Source organism: Melospiza melodia, chromosome 1, assembly GCF_035770615.1.
Source record: "Melospiza melodia melodia isolate bMelMel2 chromosome 1, bMelMel2.pri, whole genome shotgun sequence".
NCBI lineage: Eukaryota > Metazoa > Chordata > Aves > Passeriformes > Passerellidae > Melospiza > Melospiza melodia.
Genome location: NC_086194.1, coordinates 83,933,774 through 83,959,142, shown reverse-complemented (window position 1 = coordinate 83,959,142; position 25,369 = coordinate 83,933,774). Strand labels below are relative to the sequence as shown.

Here is a 25,369-nt window from a genome sequence, read left to right as displayed (position 1 = left end):
TGTGTTGTGTATGTGATGAAGTAGGTGGTGAAGTAAAAAAGGAAAAACTATCCAAAACAAAAATACCATGGGAATTAAGTTTGAGTGTTCATGACACCTATGCCTGCGGCAGAGCCTGAGCTGTTTTAGAGTGTTTGAGTCATAAATGCTTTGTTGTCTCCTAGAGGATGTATGTGTAGCTCTTCAAACACAAACTATACTTTTTTATTACAAGTTGTTTGTGTTGCAGTAAGTTGGCTTTTCCTTTAGCATCCAGTATACCCATTTTCTTGTTCAACAGAAGCATTAACCAATAAACAAAATATATAACATTGTCAGTTGCTGATTGGTTTGTATTTGTTTTGTACATTATTAATGTATTCTGAAAATTTTATGCAGTCCTAAGACCTGTTTTTATAGTTTTAATATGTCTTCAGCTGGTATTTGTTAAAAGAACAGGTATTTGGTGAAACAACATGCAAAACTTCACTCAGTCTCTCCATATAAGTAGGCCTTGCAGAGTACTTGTGTACAGGGTAGAATCTGATAAGGTCTGAAGTATCCTTCTTTCATTGGTGTCTTCATTTGAATTGTAGCAGCCGCAAGAAGAGATCAGGTCATGAATCAGCAAGTGTATCTTTTCTTAAACTACAGCAGTAATTAATTTTTTTACCTGAGTGTATGAGACCAGATATTGGCAGAAATGAACATTAACTAAATGTTTAATAAGATTGTTTGAGGTTTGTGTTTACCTGGTCAGAAATATTGGAGCTATGACAAAAGTTTTCTTTCTTTGATGGTGTATGCTAGAAATTGAAAATTGTAATTTAAAAAGAGTGTTAAGAGAATGTTTGATTTCTTGGTCTTTAAAAATCTTTTACTTCTTTCTTTTGAAGTTCATTCACATAAATACAGTGTATAGATGCTAACTTTACTGTAGTCCACATTTACATGATATTATTTTCTTTGTAATTATTCTTTTCTGACAGTATGGACCCCAAAAAGGCTCTAGTCCTTGGGGACAAGTGTCCCAGGATGAAATGATGAAACTTCAAAGTGGGAGGGATGTCAGTAAATGAGAATCCTTCTACGAACATTAGAGCAATCACAAGCAAAATGTTACAGGAGTAACAGTTTCGAGCACTATGCAAAATGACTGCCTGATGTATTTTTGGTTTTGCCTCTCTATGCAGAACTGCATGGATCTGAAACCTGAGTTTATCATGTTCAAAATACTGTTTCCTTGGAAATACTCTGTAAAATTTAACTTGTTTTCAATTTGAAATTAAAGACTCAAACTGTCTGTGGCATATTTTGAAACATTTAAATAGATTAACATCTCATTTCTTATTGTGATTGTGCAGACAATAAGGATCTTGAATTTGCACATTTCTGCAAAATTTTAAAGCAGAGTAACTATATTAAAGATAAATGTAGGTACCTTTTTAATGTGGCTTATTTCTGGCCTCATAGTGTCGGCGAAAGCAGTGTAGAAAACTATAGGAGAACATTATTCAAACTTTTTATGTCCTTGCAAGTCAGTTGTGAGGGCCCTATAGAAGTTCATTGAGTCTTTAAAGTCCTAAAGATGATGCATTTTTTTTTCTTCTTGTCCTCTTTCCAAGGTACTAACATAATGATAAAGCAAACTATACTTGGTATATAGCTTATATTTTTTTTCAGTGTTACTTCTACTTTTCTTAATAATCAATGCATTCAAAACATTAGGGTGTTTCCAGTTGCCTTATTTATGGCTGTAAACATCTGTTCGTGCTTTGTCTTAGGTTCCCTACAGATAATATGGTAACTTCAGTTTTAATGCTGTATGGTTGAAGTTGCTTTCTTTAAATGGATAACATGTAGAGAATAAGGCACCACGTTGGTTAGTTACTTTCTGCAGCAACAAAAGAGTTGGTTTTCGAAGCAGCATGCAGGAGTTCCCCAGGTTATAATGTCTTCAGCAGCATATGTAGGCACAATGGAAGTCAGAAGAAATTTGACTCTTTGCAGAGATAGCAGGTGACATTTCGGTAGTAGGAAGTCTGTCACATACTATTATGTAAGTATCTGCTAAATTATGTTAGTTTGCTTTATAAATACAGCATGGAATTTTTATAGAATTTTTTTTTTTTTTTACTAGGGAAGTGATTATTTAGTACTTGAATTTATCTTCAGCCTTTCTGAGTTGTCTGTGGTTTGGTATAGTTTTTGAGATTCCTCTTTATGGAGTGAGCAGGATAGGATATAATTAATCTGAGTTCTGATTTTTATCAGCTTTCATATTGAAAGGTCTTCCATATACCTTCAACATAGTGGCTACAAGATCGAATGGAACAGTTATAAATAAAAATCAGAAAAACAGTTATAAATAAAAATCAGAGTTTCTTTCTGAGTTTTGTTAATTTCTTGATCTTTTAGCATCTGCAGTTCTGTACCATCTCTTACTGCTGTTTGTTCCTTCTGTTTGGCTCTGGCTGTTTTCATTTCTCACAATTAGTCTATTCAGGCATCCAAGTAGAAACTTAAGGCTCCAGCAAAAATGTAAATTTATTCTTTGACTAGAAAGATACTTGAGGAGAAAATAGTTATTGTGAGCTTTCTGCTTCTTAAACATTCCTCTGCAGAGAAGTCTAGGCTTTTCAGTATGTGTTATAGGAAACAAGTAAGTATCATAATGCCTCTTTTTTTGACATTTTCTCTTTTGCTTTGTGGTAAAAAAAAAAAAAAAAAAAGAATCTTCAGCGAATTTTAAATTCTGTTGTTTTCTGGTGTTCCTAAAGTTTGTATATCACTTCTGAAATGTAAACCAGAAAATGTGCTGAGACACTAAAATGGTAACCTATATCTTAATTGATCTGGACTGGAACAAGAATAAATACAATTTGAAGTGAAAAAAAAAATCCAAGTCTTTGTAAAATACACTTGCTTTCTTGGTCCTTAATATCAATTTGGCTGTACTTTACATTGCTTTCCAGCTATATTCTCTAATTTCAGATTCTCATGGGTTGATTTCATGTGTTCCATGAATGGTTGGTTGTTATTTTATGAGATCCTGTAAGAGTTGAGCATGTTAATGAGATGATGAGTAGCAGCCAGTGGGACTGAAATTGCTCAAGAGAGGGGCTGCTTAATAAAACAGGCACCAGGCCACTTTGTGCCATTTGCCTGGGTAAATGATCCTCCCAGTGCAACAGCCAGGGACATGTCTGGGTAGGGAGCTGAGGTGGAGGGACAGGCCTCGGGTACTGAGGGAGGCAGCATCAGAACCACGGCACTGTTCACCCTCTCTGGTCTCTGAAGCCACAAAGCTGTGTCCATTTTTGGAAGGTGCTACAGGATGGACTGAGCGTGCTGCTTCATGGTGCTGACGCCTCCACTTGCCCAGGACAGCTCTTATGGCCAGCAGAGCTGCAGACAGGAAGGACAGGTCCACTTGGGTCTCCTAGACCAAACCTCTTAATGTCACAGGACAGCATCATGAGCAGACGTAGAACATTCTGGGCCTGCATTGCACCTGGGCTGCTTGTCGTGCTGCCCATCATTTTTGTCGTAGGCTAAGGGAGGAAAACTTAAATACATCGTTCTGCCACTCTTCTTATGATCCTGACATGCATGAAGTGTGAGCTTTAAGCAGCAAATGGGAGAACAGTTTGTGTACTTCCTCCCACTGAAGCAAGTCTTTGCAAAACCTGACTCTTGACCTAAACAAGTGTTAAGTGTCTTAAAAAAACAAAGAAGTCGATTCCAGTCTGAAGGTTGCAGGTGTGGGGAAAAGGTAAGAAAGTTACATGTAGTGGTTTGGGATAGATACAATTCCTTTTAATAAGTTTTGGAGCATTTAAAGCCTGTCTGTCATGGTGCCATTTTCCCCCATAATTTATAGTGTACTAACCTAGTTGAACATGAAATTAGCTGTCTATCAACTCTAATAAATAATAATTAACGTAATTGATGAGCCTTTAATTTCTCTCACTTCAGACCATAAGTTGTAGACATTCCTTTTGCCTTGTGAAAGATATCTGTAGTAAATTTATTAGTTGCAATGTTTTCATCTAACTTAATTTTCTATTAATAGCAAGAAAATTAATAGCAAGAAAATCCTTCACAAAATGGTGTTAACATTTCGAGTAGTTGTAAGTACATCCCAGGGAAAAATATATACTGTTAACATCCATCTTCTTTCTCAGGTGGTGTTAGTGCCTAGTGCTTTCCAGTCACTACCAGTGGGTAAAGATTCCTTGTTCCCAGCTGTATTTAAATACAGTTTAACTGTGTTAACAGCTGTTGCTGAGGAAGGTTGGAAGTTAGGATATCTGAGGAGGAAAAGAGTGGTGTTACCAAAATGTTGCCTAGACCATGATCTTCTATCTAATATTTTGAATTTTTGTGTAACTGTAGTCTTGTTATTATAAAAATACTGAAACAGAACCTTGATTGCGTTCTTAATCAGACTCGCATTCAAAGGCTTTTTGCAGTCAGTGGAGTTAAAGTTATCTAAAATTGTTTCTAAAAGTAAACATCCTTTCTTTGATGAGTAAGAGATTTTCACTCTTCACATGAGTATCCTTCACGTGTCAGACCTCAGACTATGCTAATAACAACTCTGCCTTTATTATTAAAGACAAAATCAAGGGCTTTCCACTTGTTGCTTTCATTTATAATTGTTTTGTTGAATCTGCTGCTGCAGTGGTGCCTCAGTAATGTATTCAGCAGTGCAGCAAAGACTAATCCTTTTGTTTGTTGCCCTTTGCTTCAGCTCTTCAGTATTTTTAAATGTAATATCTGCTATATATGGTTCTGAGGTTCCATTTCATGCTGGTATGTTTGAAGGAGAGGAAGACAGTATTAGTATACATGAGAAATTATCAGAGGAGGGCTTTTTAGGTATCAAACATAGAATTGGGTAAGGTAACTGTTAGAAGTGGTCATAGAAAGAGCAGAAATCCCCATACACAATTAAGCATGTCACTTCTGAGATGTTCTGCTCAGTTCCATTCTGTGGCAAAAGCATTTTAAATAGCAGATTAACTTGCACTTCCAAGTGGAATGGTTGCTTAAAAATTCATTTTATGAGATAGGAATGCAAAGGTGATGTTTATTGATTTAAACTTTCCAGATTGCCCCAGATGAATATTTTGTTTTCATACAGTTTATTATTTCATAGCAAATTCTTGGTAACTGATGTGAACTAGTGTCAAACTACTTTGAATGATTTGATAACAAGTAAATGTAGGTTTAGGTGATTTTTGAATGCTTGCTTTAGTTGTTGGAGGGGGGTTGCTGGGCAAGGGACAGTGGTGAAAGCCTAGATTTTCTTTTTGCTGTTTCTCTTTTTGTATTCCTGTTGTCTTGGTAATGGCATTAGTTTTTCTTAAGAAACAAGCAAAATTGATTTTGCTAACTTCTAATAGTGCTATTTAGAGATGAGGAAATTCTTCATTTCAGCTTTGTAATATTTGCTATTGAATTGTTAACAACTGTCCTGGACACTGACTTTATGAAAACCGCCTTTTTGTAAAGCTGGCTTTTGGACTTTATTTCAGATAACTGGTTAGTGTAGTACAAATATTTTCCCCTCTTTAGTCTGCCATCAGATTACAAGCAGCTGAGTGCTGTTGTTGGTTAACTTGAGAAATTTAACATTCTGCTGTACAATCCAGGCCTTTAATGTTTCAGTGTGATCTTTTCATAAGTGCTGTGCAAGGTTGCATTTTGCTGCTGAAGTAAAGCAGTGTTGCATGTATTTTATAAAATTACTCCTTCCAGTTTGTCTGCAAAACATCATTAGTTTGTCTGCAAAACATCATTAGTTATGTTGAAGATGATGAAATTGGTATGTGTATGGCTGTACCCCTACTTTCAAAATAAGATCTGACCTTTGGCTTCCTTTGTTCATGCCTTAAACATTTTAGCTAATAAAATGTTAGCATAAATGGAACATCATTTTAGCCCAGGATGCCAGAAAGAAAAGAAGTTGTCCTTACCTCCTGTGGAGACAGGATCTGTCAATATTAAACCATATATGCTGGGAATCCCGTGTTCTTCTGCCACTATTAAATGACCTCTCAGTAGCTTAATTGGTACATGATTAGTCAGCATAGTGTTTCTTGGCAATGTTCCACATACATACATATGTATTTTTGTAAGAGACAGATGCATTTCTTTTCTTCTTTCATTTTTAGTTACATGGGAATTGGGCTTTCGGCACAGGGTGTGAACATGAACAGACTACCAGGTATGTTTCAGTTACTTACATTGGTTTTTAAAATATGCTTCAGCTTTGGTAAGCAAGAGAGTGTAGCATGACACCTCTGTGTTGTATCTATTACTGGAGTTATGTAACACTTGCAGCTGAAAAGTTTAACTTTTACTGTACCTTTACTCCTATACTACTTCTGTCAGCTCTTACTTTTGTTTTTAACATTATGATGATATTTTTTAGCAAACAAATATAGTATAAAATTTTCATTATGTGTCCTGATAAAAAATGAAGCTATAGATTTCCATGCTCTGTATGCTGGATTTCTAGCAATAAAAATGATCTACTGTGATAAAAACTCTCTGTCAAACATGGAGGGAACTCTCCTTTTGTCACTTTCTGTACCTTTACCTTTCCAGCCTTCATAGTAAGAGTGTGTAGCCTAGTTTTAAGTTTTGACTGTTCCATTAACCTGCATGGTCACGGACACTGTCTAGTTAACAATTGTCTGTAGTATCTCTGAATTTGTATGTGTATACATAAAAAACTGGGTTTTTAACAGATCTTTAAACATGTAAAAAAATATCCACCCAAAACCAACCAACTTGAAAATACCAAAATATAAAACCACTTGAATTGACCTTCAAGTATCTGCATTTCATTACTTTTGAGTTTTAACTTTCTTACCAAATGCTCTGGTAGAGATCCATATGGTGACTGCAAGTCCCCATTACACTGTGAGCCCACCTAAGGCTCATGAATTATTAGTGGGTGGCATTAGGTTTGATTTAGGATGCTATAATTATCAAAGATACTACTAATGAATGCAACTGCAATAATTTGGGGTTGTCTTAATTTACTGAGAGGTGCTTAATAGGGTACCAGCTGAAGCTACTGATGATAAACATTAAGGGTCTAAGTGTGTAAAATACTTCCAAATTAACCTGCTAGGCAGCAGCTTGACAGAAGAGGTTCAGTATTGACTTGCAGAGAGTGTAGATAGATATTTATAGAAGAGCACAGACCAAGATTGCTTATTGTGAATTTCATTGAGTAGTGAAACAGTGTGAAGCTCCTTAAAGATTCTACAGCTTCTTCACCTGCAAAATCAGCACCATATTTGCATGCATAATGACTAGCTCTTGGCTGTGATTTTCACCTGTGTTGCTAATTTTTTCCTTTTATTTAAAATTTATTTTTATTTTCAGGGGCAGCATAGTTAGTTACACTTTAGTCTGGAGATTCTGTTATTATGCAGAGGCTGCTTGCTGCTGAATAGTCATTGAGAATAATCAGGACTAGAAATATGTTTCCCCAGAGATGCCTGTTTGGTTTGTAGCCAGGAAGAATCTGATTATGACATATGGTAGCAATAGTTTTGCAAAATGAAAGGGAGAACAGGAGAATCTTCACTGCTTTACTGGGACATGTCAGATCTGTATATAGCTTTTTGAATTTCAGCATTGTAGCTGATTATATTTTTGGGGTTGGTAATACTGTATGTTGGAGTAAAGAGAAAAATGTGTTATCTGAATTTGCATTACCTGTTATATACTACAAATGCAATTACTTATTCAGCCATTTTGATAAAAGAAGTTGTCATTTTAAAGATTACACAGTGGCTTTCCTAGATAAGAAATATTAGAAAGCAGAAGGCTGAGCATAGTAATTAATTGTGTTAGCCTGGCTAGAATATACCAACTTAGCACAGCCTTCAATTTATTTAATAATGAAGAAAATGAATAAATTGCAAATGCTTTTGTTCTCTAGGTTGGGATAAACACTCGTATGGTTACCATGGAGATGATGGCCATTCGTTCTGTTCCTCTGGAACGGGACAACCTTACGGCCCAACGTTCACTACGGGCGATGTCATTGGTTGTTGTGTCAACCTTATCAACAACACCTGCTTCTACACCAAGAATGGACACAGCCTGGGTATGCAGAAACGCTGCCTTTTGTGACTGCACTATATCTTTATGTCTGTGGTGAATAGGAAGCCCTCTTCACATCAGGAACCAAGGGTTTGAATAGTTCTTTTGATAGTTTGATAGTCTATGAAGTAATTAAACAACTGGGAAAAATAATTTCTTCTGTGCCATTAGCACTAACATTCCTTGTGAATTTGGGAGGATTGGTCTTATAGCATCTCTTTCCACAGGATTTGCATTAATGAACTCTATTACTCAATCCACAAATAGTGCTTGATAGTCATAAAGTAATAGATAATAAGAAAACTGAAGATAAGGAAAATGGATTTAGCTAAAATTCCTTGCTGATGTAGGGGGAACACCCAGCCTTCACTAAAACCTTACATTGGATGCATGTTGTTTCGAGCATATGTTGGAGAGCAGTGTATTTTGGATTCCCAGTCTGGAGTCATTCATAGTTGGGCTAAAGCCATAAATTATAAAAGTTGAGCTAAAATTAAGTCCATTAAACTCATACAGTAAATTGTAGTATTAGGCAACACTGCAAGATAATTTTTGAATTTGAAGATGTCAGGAGTGGGTGGAGTTAAAAATTTTTACGGAATACCTATTTCAGTTACTTAATGTAATTTAATGAGCCAAGATATAGAGTGTAAGGAAAGAAAAAAAAATTACTTCTTGCATTAAGAAAGGAGTGGGGGCTTGGGAAGAGATCTTGGAATTGTGCTGAGGGGAGCAGGAGCTTTGAAGGGAAAAACCTCAAAGAATAAGGTTTCTGTGATGGGTAGAAATGCGATAAGGAAAGGAAAGGGTAGCATGAAATGAAGTAAGAGATTATTGAGATAGGTGGTCTTGAAGTTGCTGTTCTATTTTCTTACACTGGCAAACACAAAGTAGGTTTGGAAAAAGGGGGAAGGATGTGGTTTAAATTCTTTTCTAGCCTCCCTGAACGAGACTGACAGTTTGTTTGCTCAGGCTTTGAGCAAACACATCTGACCTGGGAGTTTTCCTGCTTCTACTCACAGCAGGGCTTAGGAATCTCCTCCTGAGGTCAGTTCCATGTAATCAATTTTGTGATTATATTCTTTCATGATTTAATGTTCCTTCTACATTGAATGAGTCTATATACCTTGAGACCTAGGGCAGTGGGACACTTGAAGCATGCACTGTGTAGTTGTTTCTTTTGGCATCCTGTTGCAGGATAGGTCCAACTGGAAGATATGGGGCTTGTGTTTGCCCTAATCTTTAACTGGGGTAAAGCTGAGAAAAGCAGTCTTACCTTTTTCCCTTTTTGAAACATTCACAATGTGCCTGCAGAGAAGTTGCATCATGTGATCAATTAAAGAGACATGAATGTTCTCACTACCCTTATGGTCACCTGAAAGCGTGAGTGAGCTAGGAAGGCAAGAGCAGAACCCTCCTTTTCAGTGGTAAAGCAGACTGGATTAGGGCAACTCTGAAACAACAGTGCAAAAGATTAAAATCCATTTTTAGAGGAGACCAGAATGGCATAGGTGAGAGGAGGCTAATAAAATGTCATCTGTCAGAGACTGAGTCTGACAAACACTTTATGGATTTCACAAGGAAACCTGACAGTTGTTCTGCTGTCATGGACTTTGCTAGCTTTAGCTTCTGACATGAGAAAATTGATTCTGTGTTGAGTGGAAAAAGAAATCAGAAATTTTGTCTGTCTCACTGAGTTGTCGCAGTTGCTAGTTGTCCAGAATTCCTGTACATTCGTGACTTGGAGGACATTTATGTTTCTTCTCTGGGCCCACATATTTGGCCTAGAATTTAGGAAGTCTCTGGCTCAGCCTGGGATTTGATGCTGGAGAAAGAGCAAAGCTGTTATCCTGCAAGTGTGAAATCCTGGGTTGAGAAGAAGCCCCAACCAACCCCCACCCCACCCCCAAGACCCCAGCTCCTACATATCACTTAGTCATCATTTATTTGTCATGCCTACAGCCTCCATTTTGGAAAAGAGCAAGCTGGATGCCAAAATTGCCAAATAGAAAAAATGGTATAGCTTAGAAAAAGATAAGGTAAGAGCAGGGAATAAATAAAATGATAGCTTTGAGATATGATGGGAGGAAACAAAGGAAACAGATTCACTCAGTATTCCATCCTTCTATCTCAAAAGATGTGTGTAAGGAATCCAGATGCTCTTGAGGTTTGAAATCCTGGTGAACAGCAGAGATTGAAAACAGGGATGGAATTTAGGACAAAAGGTTAAAAGCTTTTTTTTATCTTAAATTTGAAAAGGTGGTGGTACAGAATAAATTGAAGTTTGAAGGGATAAGTGGATTTGAATAATTCAGCATTAAAAAAAATACTTGCAACAATAAAGGAAATTCTGAAATACTGTTATTATTTGGCTGTCAGAAGGAGATTACTGATGTGGTTTTTTTTAACTGAAAGCTTCCCACCCCCTGAAATAGCCTGAAGTTCCTGAAGTGTATAGAGGTCATATTTTTCTCTAATCCTGAGACAGCAAAATCACTCCCTTGGTTTTAAGGGTAGATGGATGTTTGTAATTATGTAAGAAGATATTAAGCTGTTCTGTTTGAAAACCAAAGCATGAGGGCATGGATTAGAGTGAAACACTTGCAGGCTGGTTTGGAGTATTATAGATATATGCTGCTTGTGTAAAGAATGTGAGTGAGTATGAAGAAAAGTAATAGCAAACAAGAAAAGACACCATTAAATCTTGATGTTGCAGCATCATGACATGCAAGTGAAAAGGTATTCTTAGATATCCTTACCTTTCTTCTTTAAATTTAGTATGTAGCTAGAACTTTCAGACTTTCTAATCTGCCTATCTGTATGATTTGCTAAGTCTTATTATCTATTTTGAAAAAATTAAGGGCAATTTAAGTATTTTTGATGATTACTTTTTGACAAATACTGCCATTTATTATTTTAAAAACATGAATTGTGCATAAGCATCATGGGTTTCACCATACTTTGCTTATTTCTGAGATGGTTTGAGTGAGATTTCTGAACAGATAATGATACTTTAAGAAAATGAGGTTTGAATCCAGACACGTGGAAATTAATCCTAATTTTCTCTTTATTACAGGCATCGCTTTCACAGATTTACCGGTAAGATAAGTGCATTTTCAAACAGTTTTCCTTTGTGTCTTTAAACAGATGTTTCAGATCAGACTAGCATTTACCCTGTGCTTGTTGGAATCACAATGATAATCTTTGTAGCCAGTTTAATATTAGATACTTCTCATCATGATTTCAGTGGTGATTTTTTAATTGAAGGAGAAGGTGTTTTGGTTTTACGCTGATCCTTACAAGAGGTTTTTCCTTTTCAGGTTTTTTTTGTTTGGCAGAATAATAATACATGCAAATAATTATTACATGCTTTGGCATATTCAAGCTTTACATACAAAATCAGAGCTGTATTAAACACCAACATGGTGGATGGCTGCTTGAGATATTGTCACTTTAACTCATTCTTGATGCCTGATTTTCACAAGTTTTGCTTCATAGAAGCAAATGTATCAATTTTTTTAAAGCTGCACATATCTGAAGTCTTGTGGCTTTTGAGTCAATTAAATTGTGCTTTCCTTAAAAGTGGCATCTGTTCCCTATACTGCTGATACAGGCATGATACTGCAATTTCTTTGGTTTTCTTCTCATCCGCTTCATTTCTGATTTAATCTGTTTAAGGAGCAGTGTGTGATGCACGTCCACCTGGCCAGCTACTCCCTTTGTGTGGCCTTAAGAGGCAAGGACAGATATTAAGGAAAAATGAAGTCAGTAACCCAAGGAGCCTCTTAGTCCTACCACAGGGTTGAGTGTTTTGTGTAGGAAACCACTGCCACTGTTCTGGATCTTCAGGTTGCTAGCACATGGTGCCAGCTCAGGAAAACTGACACTATAATCTGAAATATGAGGCTGAACCTCTTTTTAGAATCAATGGTTTCCATCTCATTAAAAGATTTGAGACTTGTGGTTTGTTGATTATTTTTGACTAGGTAACAGTATGAGCATGTTTATTTAAAAAAGCAAATGGTGTATTTGTGGAAATAGAGGTAAGATTGGCTTGGGTGTGGCTTGAGAAACCAGAGTATTTTTCATTTCACTGGATTCTCTGGGCTCCAGAGTTCTACTGACCTGTGTGTTGATAACTTCTTAATGATAGCTTTAATTTATTTAGCATAATAGTTCTGTAGATTAACACCCTATTATACCATACCACCATTGTCTGCAGTGTAATTATGATGTAGGTATATTTATTACATAAACTTCAAAAAAAATTTAAACTACCTCCCACACACACACACACACACAAGACCCCAGTAACAAAACCCCATTCACAGTGAACAATTGATTGCCTTGCCATTGCTGGGATGCTCATTATATTTAAGAAAAGTACCTTTATCCCAAGGCAGATTTTACCTTTCTCATATTTGCCATATTTTAAATTTGCATGGAGACCTAATTTCATCAGAAAATAAAACTGAGACAACAATAAATGCTGTTCAAGTATTTTCCTAGATGCAAGTCCAGGAATTCACAAAATCGTCAATGAATTGTTACATTTTTATTGTTAATTTGTAAATTAACAATTTACAATTGTTAATTGTAAATTAACAATGCATTGTTAATTTTTGTTAGGCACTACAGTTGGACTTTGAGGCTATTGAGTTTTCTATCCTGTCAGTTCTTACCACTAAAATTCAGTGATGTTTTAAGTATTTCACCCTAAAAGGAAAATGGCCCGCTTTGTAAGTTTAATTTCTTTTCTCTTTTTAAAGGAAAAGGACTGGTCTTTAAAATAATCAGAAATTGTCACATAATATTTTATGAAATTTAACCCAAAAGTTGTAACATGTAGCACAGTTTAAAAAGTGTATTTTCTGGCTAGAATGTCAGTAAGATTTTCTTCTTCCAAACACAAAGAAATTGAGTACTGGGAATAAATTAGTCAGTCATTGTATTGCTGTATTGGCAGAAGCTGCTTTTACTGCTGGAGTACCCTACTAGAGGTGAAAAAAAAAACCCAAAATAAACCCACAACAGTGGGGATTTTAGGGCAAGTGTCAAAAACTAACTAAAATATTTCTTGCAGCCAAACTTGTACCCTACAGTAGGGCTTCAAACACCAGGAGAGGTTGTGGATGCTAATTTTGGACAACACCCATTTGTATTTGATATTGAAGACTATATGCGAGAGTGGAGAACCAAAATTCAAGCACAGATTGACAGATTTCCAATAGGAGATCGGGAAGGAGAGTGGCAAACAATGATTCAGAAGTAAGACTTGTATTATTATTAGTTTTTTTAAAAGTCGTTAGTTGCATGATTTCAGAGTTCTTTAAAATATTTTATCTATTGTCTTGTGCAAAAAGTGATAGATGCTATTAGAAATTCGTACAAGTAAGTTTGTTACCAGGTTTGATAATAGTGTAAAAAGGAGTATGAACAGATTTTGTGGCACAGTTGTCTGTGTCATTACTAATTTGGACTTTATAATGATGAGTGTAGGACTTCTGTTCTAATTTGTCTTACCTAATACGGACTGGGGAGTTTGTAGGAAAGTTGTTGTGGTTGTAATGGGCAGTTTTAATACTCTGGGCTCTGGAAATTTCCCTTTGCTTTCTCAGCCTTCAGCATGCCAGGTTAAGTTGTGTCTCATTAGTATTTCTTGAAAAAATGGTGGTTCTGACTTTTCATTCTTTATTTTCTCTGTGAAAACAAAAACTTAATGTGCAGCAATTACACTTCAGTGGGAGTAATGAGAAAAAAAAACCAAAACAGCTTAATTAGCAGTTAATATTTGAACTGACCCTGCCTTTGGGTCATGAATAATTGTTACTAAAATTCATCATAATAAAGTTATGTTTTTATTATTTTTAAAAATTATTTTTCTGTACAGTGTTTTGAAGAATATACTGACTCTTAATTGAATTACTTTTGTCTGACTTGTACAGAAGTCTCTGCATTTCAAGCTGAATTTTTCAATTCAGCTTATATTATCAAAGAGTTTTGACATTCAAGCGTTCTTGGTTTCTTACCTGTATTTAATGAGTATTTCTGAGTTTTGTTTTTGTTTATTTTTAGAATGGTATCATCTTACTTAGTTCACCATGGATACTGTGCAACAGCAGAGGCATTCGCCAGATCCACAGACCAGACTGTGCTAGAAGAATTAGCTTCCATTAAGAACAGACAAAGTAAGGCTGGAAAGCATGTTGCATCCCTTTTTTCCTCCCTTAAACAGATAAAACTGCATAAAGCTTTTTCCTGAGCAGCATTGTAAAATTGGCTTGCAGCACTGCTCCATAGCACAGTTCTTTACTGTCATCTAATGTTACACGTGTATGAGCAGCTGGGTATGAAAAATCTGCACAGTAATACTTTGTAACTTGTTTGTTGTAGCAGAACGTGGTAAATTATCTGTTGTCTTTTCTCTCGAATGGAAAGTTGTGATATGTCTGAAACAATTGTGTGTAATGTCTCTGAGTGTTTGTGAGAGCTAATGGTTAGTCACAAACAGGAATATAAAACTTAGTCGTGACAGGCATTTGTATTTTTATCTGAATGTGAAAAGGGATTGAGTTTAGAGAAGTTTTTATAAGTTAAATGAAACTGCTTACAGCTGTGAGGGGAAGAGGACAAGGACAACTAACCGCAGTTCAGTTCTAACTTGCCATGCCAGTGCTGTTTGCAGCCTGATGGAACAGTGCCTTCCCCTTCCATTTAAATCCCTGCTCTATGACCATCAGCATTTGTGTTACTGTATGACATACCACATGGGGAAACTGCTTTGGTTGTAAAACAACACATTTGTTGGGGTTTTTTCATTTGGATCAGTTTCTCTGTTGGTGAAGAGAGCTGGGAGGCTGTTTGCAGCTTGAGCCAAGTTACAGCCACAGAAGCATCAACTAAAGCAGGAACCTTTGTGAAAGATTTTGCTCAACTGTAGTTTGATTAGAAGGATGTGTTGTAGGTGAAAGAGACTGAATTTTTGTTTTTCTTAGTCAAAATTGAACCTGTAGGAGTGCGATGTAATTTGGATGTTCTTGAGTGACAGTAATTTGAAATGTGCTTATTTATAAAGTTGTGAAAATGAGAACTAAATCGCAGAAGAGTGTCTGCAGTCTTATTCTAGCTCTAAATGCAGAGTCTGACTACAAAGCAGTTGGATGCTGGCAATAAATAAAAATACTGAGTTCTCATTTAGATACATGTAGGTGGAGTGCAGTTCTTAAATTTTCCTGTTGAACATTTTAAGCAAACATGATCTTTCTTTACACTATTTTTTTCTAAAAGGAAAAAAATCTTGTTGATTGATGGTTGCAGTGTCTTTTAATCATTTATGTACGTGTATTAATCCGTAAGCTGTCCATTTAACTGATGTTGGTTTTGCTGAACAGAAGTTCAGAAATTGGTTTTGGCAGGATGAATGGAGAACCCATTGAAACAACATAACAGCTGTATCCAAGTTTACTAGAAAAAAATCCTAATCTCTTATTTGTTTTTTGGTGAACAGGAATTCAGAAATTGGTTTTAGCAGGAAGAATGGGAGAAGCCATTGAAACAACACAACAGTTGTATCCAAGTTTACTAGAAAGAAATCCTAATCTCTTATTTGCATTAAAGTGAGTCTTCAAATTATACAGATGTGTGTTTATAGATGGCACAGTACCTTCTGAGACAAGACAGTTACTCATTTAAAGCTTTCACAGAAATTTGTACAAAGTTAAGCAGCGCTTTTTAGAAAATGTGTGTATTTCACTTTTTTATGCTCTTCTTATTTGCTACATGTTTAACTAGGTTTTGTCATCGAGGTCCTGGTTTGCAGCATAATTCACATCTCCCTGTAGACTTTTCTCTAGAACTAAGTTCTGTAGTTCTTTTTAATGAATTTAATCCCATTTGGGTGTTAAGTAAAACTTAAAATGGAAACTGATACAGTAGCACATCCAAGAAGGTTAAGAATCTTGATGGCATAAGTCAGTCTGTTCCTCCAAAGGAGTGACTGACTTTAAAGACCAGCTTAATTGAGCTGTTTCATTCCATGCCACTTTACTAGAAAACTCTGGCTAAAACTGTGGAATTCCATAATCCCAAAGCGTTCTCTTGGCTTCCCAGGTACACAATAGTCACCTTCATTCTGGCATTTTTACTTGCCAGCTGCGCTGTTCTCCAGAATTTTGTATCACATTGCAGTGTTTGAATGTGGGAAAAATGCGTTATCTCCTCTAAGAACAAAGCACTTTAATTTTACGTGCAGTTAAATAACTGGGAATGTGTTTGAAGTCTGTCATGCTCAAGTGCTGAACACAATTCACGTGATAGTACTCCAGACTTATCACAGAATTCACAAAATGCTAACATTTTGATGAAAGACTTCACTCAATAGCATCAATTTTATCTTATCTTTTCCTCAGTCTGTCTAAATTTTGCCTGTTCTATTGAGGCTACTGAAGCCTTAAGCATAAAGCAGGAGTTCTGAGCTTCCTTAAAGTCCATAGTAAAACCTCCTTATCTAAAATGGAATTCACAAAGAGCAACAGCCTCTAAAGGAAGGTTTGTATGGGAATTTGCTTTTCAAACTATTTTTCTAGAGCAGGTGTTTAATGTGAGGTGTTACCCTTTAATGCTTAATGTTCCAGACAGTCAAACTCTGTTCTCATTTACTTTGAGAAAATGACAGACATGACAACATAATGACATATCTTTCTCAAGAAATAACCTTGCCCCTGCCAATAAAAGAAAACAGTTAGACCAAGAAAATATAATTTAAATCTCTAGACTTTGAGGACTTAGTGACAAAGGATAATATTCCTGTTCAGCTCCCTCACAAATTTGTAATTGTGTATTTTTGGCGGAATGCTCCAGAGCTTATTGACGATTGGGTTACTGACAATTCAGCATTTTGTTGAGTCAGACTTGTTCTATATTTAACACTAAAATAAAATCATTGCTATCGTTGGTTATTAGAAATGTGTAAGTGGTTTTATTAGCTTAACTTTTTGCCTTTTGTTTAGGGTGCGTCAGTTCATAGAGATGGTGAATGGTACAGACAGTGAAGTGCGGTGCTTGGGAGGCCACAGTCCAAAATCTCAAGACAGTTACCCTGTTAGCCCACGGTCATTCAGTAGTCCTAGCATGAGTCCCAGCCATGGAATGAATATTCACAATTTGGCAACAGGCAAAGGGAGCAGCACACACTTCACTGGTAAGTTCGTGTGGAGGATACACCACACAGATTTGAAGGTACCATGCCACATAGAATTTACTGGTTTTAACTTAAGATTTTATGCTGAGTGCTGTGTTTAACAGTAAAATATTAGTAATTAAAATATGGGATTTCCAGTCACTGGGAAAAATGAAAGTTTCATCACATAATTTTTGCCTGTGCTTTTGGGTTTACTTCTTGCAAAGTAGGTTGCCACCAATTTCTAAAAAATGCTTCCCTCTGGGAGGTGGGAAGTTCTGACATATATTTCTCTTGTCTTTTTGATGATAATTTATGGTTTGGGCAAGATGGTTTAAATCCAGTAAGTGGTATATATGATCCATTTCCTGTGGTGTTGATGGAGAAGTCAGAGTAGCTGTGGTTGAGCAGGAAACACCAGAAGCCGGGTGGTAGGGTTGGGTAAAAAACATGCTGCTGGCAGCCACATTTCAGTCTGCACAGTTGAAACATTTCTTAGAGCATTTAAGTAGTGGGAAATCTTCAGTGGGAGGCCACTAATGTTCAGAGCTGTCCCAAGCTTATGGGGAGATGCCCATGCCTTCCAAAGCACCCCTGCTGAATGGAAGCAGAGCATGTTAAAATGATACCTGAACATGGCATCCTTGAAGACTAAGACTCTTAGGGTAGCAGAGTCCATCAGCTTTCACTTATGCTTAATTTCCAAATCCAAACTGGAGCTGATAGGGGGCACTTTTTTTTTCCCCCTCTCTGGGGTGTCAGTGAAGAACCACTCAGATTTTCTGTTGTTCTTCAGGTGGTTATTAGGATGTAGTGTAGAAAGTACCTGTAATTTTTGTGATTTTGAGAATCGAGGCAGGTTGATGAATGTATTACTAGAATTGATGTTTGGGATTTTGTAAATGGCAGCAGCTGCTTTCTTTATAATAAGCCCTTCCTGTGACCTGCTCCTATTTTAGAACATACTTGGGAGTTCTTGGTTTGATGGAACTGGCAATTACATGTTTGCTTCAAATTGTAGTTTTCCTGTTATATTTTAGAAGGGTCAGAAGAGATTTTAGCTAGGCATCATAATTTCACAGCATGGTGTAATTTTTTTAGCAAAGCACAATATTAACAATTAAAATAATTACATGGTGAAGGAGATTGTATGTAAGTATAGCAACATGCAGAGTATTCAGCACTGAATTCTACTGCACATTTATCAAAAGAACTATGTGATCAGGAATTAATAATGTTTGCTTCCATTCATAATGATTACAGTGGCCTAGAAAAGATTTTCTAAAAATCTTCTACATTAGTGCAATTTTTTGTTTTACCAGAATATTAGTACAACTGGAAAAACCTTCTTGTGTCTGTGTTCATACTTGTTAAATAATGCTTAACTTCTGCACTCTAGAAGCCTTAAGGGTTCAAATACCTGAAACGTGGAGGTGAAGTACTTGAGTTTGTGTGGCAAATTTAACATACTTGTTCCTGGCCAGTAAATGCTACACTTACTTCTTTTTTTTCTACAAACTTATCTGCAAGTACCACTTTATGACTACAACTGTTAAAATTTCCTTGCAGGGTTTGAAAGTAGTTGCAGTAATGGAGTAATATCAAATAAAGTGCATCAGTCTTACTGTCACAGTAAACACACGACCACCAGCTTGAATGTACCAGAGCTCAACAACATAAATGTATCCAGATCACAGCAGGTTAACAGCTATCCCAGGTAAATAAACTTTACATGCTTCTAAGTTGCTTTAAGGCTTCTGTTCTCCACGTGTTTGCGTGGCAGGGAAGAGTTTGCAGTGGGTTTTGATGTGATGGTTTTTTTCCTCCCTAAGCACAGTTGAAACAAAGTGTAAGGAGCCAACAGCTTGTGGTAACTCTGGTTGTTTTGACAGTTCAAGCTCAATAGACCTTTTTCTCCTGTTGGGGTAAAGAAATGAAGTGGACAAAAATAAATTACCTTGCTTATAGCTATGGTCAGTTTTGAAGTTCCATAGTGAAGGGTAATCAGCTCTTTGGCACTTTTAAAAATTCAATTTAATTGAAGCCACTGACACTACACTGATTTAAGTGTGTTGCACACAGGTAATGAAAAGTTTTCCAGATACTCTCCATTTGTGGCAGTATCTGGAAAGTAAACACAGTTGAGATTCAAATGAAGTGTGGATTCCCTTTCCCTGTATACTCCAGGATTGTTTGCCTACTCCAGGCACTGTCACGAGTGCAAATGCATTCAGTTCAGAGAGTGAAAATAGATCTCTTAACCAGAGTTAGTAGGGTTCTTCATAACCAGTATGGTTAAGCTCTGGGTTGCATGGATGCAGCAGAACCCAATTTGATGTGAAATGCAACAGCACTCGGGTGCATTGTGCCAAATGGATTCCCAAAACTACCACACAGAATGTGATGATGTGGTGGTGATGACCAAAGGTATTTTAGTTGAATAGTGATAATCGGGGTAAAAAAGTAAGAGTAACAATTTACTTTTTAACTTTCTACAATTTCTGTTTGCATCAGCAGTTGCCTCTGCCAAAACGTCTGGCAGTGTCCAGACAACTTGGAGATTTTTCAGGGAGGAAGACAGTTCCTTGGCTGTGTTCTTGCCCAGTCAGAGAGGCCTTTTGGTTTCCTTCCTCAAAGGAAGCTGAGTATCTTTGGTTGCTTAGAAGCAAGATATTAAACTTCCACATTGAATCTATTTGGTCTTGACAGAGGTTTTAGGTTGCTATTCTCCATGATGGAATAGAACAGGCCAGGATGCAACTGTCAGCAAAGCTCAGTCCCCAAAGCCACGCTGGCATTTTCTAAAAGCAGTTCTGTGAGCAGAGGGTTGTGAGGAGCTGAATGCTCTGCATTTGCCACTGAGTGTCTCTTCAGTGTTCTGCTTTACTCAGCATTTGCTTTGGGGTTTTCTTTTTTTGTTTTCCCTCTGTCGTTCCACAGAGTAAATAAGAGGAGAAAGCATTTTTTCAAAATAATTAGTTATCTAAATATGGTATTTTCCAAGTAGGATGTATATTGATTTAACTATATTTTTTATGTATAAATGCTAACTATATTGGAAAGTGGGAGTAGTATATTTTCTCAATGCATTTTCTTCAACTCTGGGTATATACAATTATATAAACAAGGTAAGAACTGTTTGGTCTGTATTTAGTAAGTGCTATATTCCTTACTCCTGAATAATGGGGGACATGTTTAAATTTTCAGCATCTGAAAACAGTATTTTACTGAAAACTATTGTTAAGGCAACCTTGAAACTTTCCATGGTGCTCTGATATCACCAGTTGCTGTTGAAGAAACTGTGACTTACCTTGGTAATATTTAAAAGCAGCTTTTCAGTAGTTAAGATGAGGAAGTAGTGTGATGAAGTTGTAAAGATAACCTAAGCACTTAAATATGAGTAAAACTTGTATTTACTACTCTCTTTTCAGCAATGATGTAGACATGGAAACAGATCACTACTCCAATGGGGTTGCTGAGACTTCATCCAATGGCTTCCTAAATGGTAGTTCTAAACATGATCACGAAATGGAAGAATGTGACACAGAAATGGGTCTGCAGTGATATTTCTTACATTTTTATTAAGTGATGGCAACAAGGTTATGTTTTTACTTGCAATGCTTCCCAACTTGAAAATTAGGGTTACTAGCTCAAATCTTTAATTTTTGATTGTTTTGCTATTATTAGATGTATATTTTAAAACCACTGATTTAGGTGGTCCAATATCAGTGTGAGAACAGGGGAAATGGGTAACTTATGGCTACTGAAATTAGCATTAATTTTTAAGGAAGTACCTCTGAGAAGAAATACCCGGTTGTGTAGCACCCTGTGTTTGAGTTGGGAAATTGCTTCTCCCTCTTCCCATTCATGGTTCTCATGGCATCTTTGTGCTCCACAGTAAGCACAGAAATTCTAAATCTTTTATATTGAAATGCAAAGTGCTAATATTTAATGCTCAAGAGTTTTATTAGGGAAATGTAAAAATGAAAAATTAACTTTTTTCCCATATTTTCCACCAAAAAAATACCAATCTATATAGTTATAAGGTAAAAATTAACTTTGTTTTACTTAATTTGCTTTTTACTCTGTCATGCCTATTGATGTCGGTGACAAATGAGTATTTAAATCCCCTTTGCTTGCCCTTTGTGCAGCTGCAGAATTGGTACTCAAACAATTGATTTAAGCAGATGTCAGTTAATGTGTAGTTTAAATGAAATGTGCAGCTGGAGACCTTCAGAACGCAGCAGCGCGTGCAGAGCGCTGTGAGTGCTTCCCAGTGCTGGGGCTGCTGCTGATCCTGCAGCTTTGCTGGGAAATGCAGGGGCACAGCAAATGGCATTCTCCTACAGCTCTGCAAGGAGGAATGCAAGCTGCCACACCATTTTCCCTGCATTATGCTCTGAAACTGGATAATAACAGGACCTTATTTCTGTGACAGAAAACCCAAAACAGGTCCTTGCTCTCTTGCAGCCTTTTCTGCAGAGACTTGCAGTGACAGACACGCAGCAGCTGCACAGGGAAGGGAGTTGTGCTTTTTGTCGTCTCCTGCCTTTGGAAAGTCATGTCTTAGATGAGGCTGAGCTAGGGACAAACACCACCGCTTGAAAATTTGTGGGGCTTCACCTACACTGGTTACCCCCCGACCCTGCCCCCAGGTTGAGTCTGGTGGTTTTTCACTTTTTGAACTATTGATATATTCTCCTTAGTGCTACTTAATTGAAGGTGAAGTAGACAGGTATCTTCCAGAGCTGATACACTTACATCTAAAGGGAAAAAAAAGTAGCCAGGTAAAAATCCTGTTTTGAAAGAGTAGTAAAAATAAAAGAGTGGATTTGTAACTGAAGAGTCCATCAAAATGCTCATTTTAAAACTTGATTCCATGGATGAAAAGACAAGGAATGGATAAATGCCTTTCTTTTAATGCAGTGTTTTAGGTGTAAATTTTTAAAAAGCAGATTTTTCAAAGAAGCCAAGTGTTAGTTTACTATTTGTACGCTGCATCAGTATCTTTTAAAATCACTAGTATTGGGAGTATTGTATGAAACAGTAAACAAATCAGTTTTAGTGTCCTGCTTGATTACAAAAGAAGTCTGAAATAGCCAAATGATTTAAGATGTGTTCTGCAAGGAGTATGAACAGTCTAAATGATTGTCTTGTAGCAGAGTCCATCATGGCTGTTGAGGAAGTTCGGCATTTTTTTACACTCTATTAGTTCCCAAATTGGTGTATCTTCAGAAATGCAATGCCAAAGAATTTAAAAAGTTAGAACTGTGGGACTTTTGTTGCTTTTAAAGTCCCTTAAAATTTTAGGGTAAAATCTGGTTTACCATCTAGTTATTTAAAATTACCCCTTGCAGATAACAGCACATGCTGTGATGGCCTTTGCCATTAGTGAATCAGATCTGTTAAATGTTCCTAAGGAGCAGTTCCCCGGTGTGTGGTACAGGAGCACATGGGCTCTGAGGCTGACCTGCTCTCTGGGCAGGCAGCTGTGTTTGGGTGAAGTCAGGCTGTAGATCCGTGGGTTGTTACCCTCAGCCCTGCCCGTGGTGATGATGACGATATCGTTTCTTTAGAAGTAGATTCAAGTCAATTAAGACGCCAGCTCTGTGGTGGCAGCCAAGCAGCCATTGAAAGGATGATCCATTTTGGAAGAGAATTGCAAGCAATGAGCGAGCAGCTAAGAAGAGAATGTGGCAAAAACACAGTGAATAAGAAAATGCTCAAGGTATGTTTAATTTTCTTGTGAAGATGAATAATTGTGCTGCCCAGCAGGAACTTCTCACAGCGTGTTGTGCTGGAACACTGCTCTGCCTTAAATTCTGCCATTTTTCACGTGTGTCAGAGCAGATGTTCTGGTCAGCTGTGGTGTAGCACTGTCTTCTTTTTTGTCTGTGCAACACATGCTCAGGGAAGATAATTTTGTGCTGTTACACAGTTAAACACAGAAATTGATTTAGTGCTTTCCTTTCTCTCATTTGTGACCATGTAACTTGCCCTCGAGAATCGAAGTTCTGGTTTTGTCTTTTTGATCTTTTGTCAATGATAAATGAACCTCAGGGGGATTGGTAGAGATGCCCAAAATCTGCATGTTAATTAGTTTGCCTTGATTTGAGACTACTCTGGAAAAGAATTCTCCTGCCAAAGACTGCATGCAGTTTTCAGTCTGTTTTGTCTTAGCCCATGCGTTAGTAAAATAATGCTACCTTTTGCCTTGCTCTTGGGAAAAAACCCTAAATGGAGCAAGTCCTGTCACAATTTCTATTTATCTTTTTGTATTGATGGATACTGACAGTCACCTTTGTGATTCTGAATCAAAACAGTTGAACAAAATATCCCTTCTTTTCACTAGTAGCTTGTAGCTGTAGATGTAATCGAAGTCATTTTCCCACAGGATGCATTCAGTTTGCTTGCATATTCTGATCCCTGGAGCAGCCCTGTTGGAAATCAGCTTGACCCCATACAAAGAGAACCAGTGTGCTCTGTGCTCAATAGTGCAATACTAGGTAAGTGTGGCCTGCTGGCTGCCCAGGGGACTTGGGGTGCCACACAGGTGGCCCTGCTGCTCCACCGTAAGGACAGCAGTGTTGGGTGCACTCTTCTGGGAAGAGAGGGAGTGTTTTGGAGGGTATGTAAAATAACAGGTACTTGCCTACTGTTGTGGTTCAGAGCAAAATTGGCCTGTTCAGTAACGGTGCTGTGCAAGGTCACGTTGTTGCTCCTACTTTGTGGCTTGCTCTAAGAGTAAACTTGCAGATGAATGATTTAAGTAGTTTAGATGTCAAGTTTTCAGTGTGTTACTATGAAATGATTCAGGTATTTTAACTGCGCTGTGATTCTCTTTCAGAGACTCACAATCTGCCAAAGCAACCCCCGCTTGCCCTGGCCATGGGACAGGCGTCACAGTGTCTAGGATTGATGGCCCGGTCAGGAATCGGATCCTGCGCCTTTGCCACAGTGGAAGACTACCTACACTAGCTATGCATTTTGAAGGTCTGAAAGGTGTTGTGGCATATTCAACATGGAAAGTAGACCAGCTCTGCTGACTGGAATTTGGAATTTTAATTATGTACTAAGGACAAGTCTGTCGCTTTATGTTGCTTCCTAGTTTACAGCATGATGCAAATGATTTCTAACTTAGTGTTAGGAGATTTCCATCTTTAAACCTCTTAGACAACTAAGAGTTGAAAATATCACTGGTAACGTCAGACATCCAAATTGACAAGTACCAATCCTTTGAACGATTGTCCAAAACAAACCAAAAATCCTGCTACCTTGTGGTGGGACGGAAGAATAGAAAACATGGATGTATTAGCATGTGGGTGATGTAAACGTCAAGCAGGATGACTTGCCAACCTCCACCCCCATTGTTACATAGTTCAATCAGTGTAATTTGCAAAATGCAAATGGTTTGGATATATAGTGTTGATGGGAAGAAATGATATTTTTTAATGTGTACTGTAAAACTTGAATTACTCAGGAGCTGAGTGAATATGTTTGTTGCTACTTACAATCCCAACCTGTTGATCTTAGTAGTTTTTTGTTTTAACATGGTCTTTTCAACTTCGTTTCCTTGTTTAACTACAGACAGCTTCTGTTGTGTAGGCTCACCAGTTTAACTGTTGTATTATAACAGTATTACATGTCAACACAGTGTGGTTATGACCTATTTATATAAAAACCAAATATTTAGTCAATTTACAGTCTTAATTTAATCTTTGTACACCTTGCATTTTTAAAAGTGCTTAAATAGTACTATATTGCAATAAAATGTAGTGATATCATAATTAACCAGCCATTAAAAACTTACGTCTACATCCACAGTAGCATGGACGTGTATGCTACATTGTCTTGTTCTAGAGCTCCATCCTAGAACAGCAGTTCTTGTGGAGACCTCTGAGGGGAGCTGCCACCTCCCCGAGGAGCTGGGCTGGTCCAGGTGAAAGGTTTTGCCATGTTCTTGCCACACAGTGAGTCTAGCTACCAGTGCAGGAAGCTTACTCAGGCCTCCCTGCAGATGGGGAAAATCCCTTACTGCTGGAAAGTAATCCTGAGGCTGGAGAGAAGTGTCCTGCTGTG

At 37.3% G+C, this 25,369-nt stretch overlaps 1 protein-coding gene across 1 annotated transcript in view; it reads left to right on the top strand.

Annotated features, from left to right (window-relative positions):
• RANBP9 (RAN binding protein 9) overlaps positions 1-24,987 on the top strand; it is a 38,528-nt gene extending 13,541 nt beyond the window's left edge. Inside the window, exons 3-14 of the mRNA XM_063160085.1 lie at positions 6,162-6,214; positions 7,949-8,116; positions 11,189-11,211; positions 13,196-13,380; positions 14,188-14,300; positions 15,620-15,728; positions 17,121-17,311; positions 18,860-19,007; positions 20,722-20,843; positions 22,867-23,018; positions 23,685-23,796; positions 24,138-24,987. Of these exons, the coding sequence (XP_063016155.1) occupies positions 6,162-6,214; positions 7,949-8,116; positions 11,189-11,211; positions 13,196-13,380; positions 14,188-14,300; positions 15,620-15,728; positions 17,121-17,311; positions 18,860-19,007; positions 20,722-20,843; positions 22,867-23,018; positions 23,685-23,796; positions 24,138-24,268 (1,507 nt within the window). The 3' untranslated portion in view covers positions 24,269-24,987. The remainder of the gene's footprint in view (positions 1-6,161; positions 6,215-7,948; positions 8,117-11,188; positions 11,212-13,195; positions 13,381-14,187; positions 14,301-15,619; positions 15,729-17,120; positions 17,312-18,859; positions 19,008-20,721; positions 20,844-22,866; positions 23,019-23,684; positions 23,797-24,137) is intronic.
• Positions 24,988-25,369: the final 382 nt, after the last annotated feature.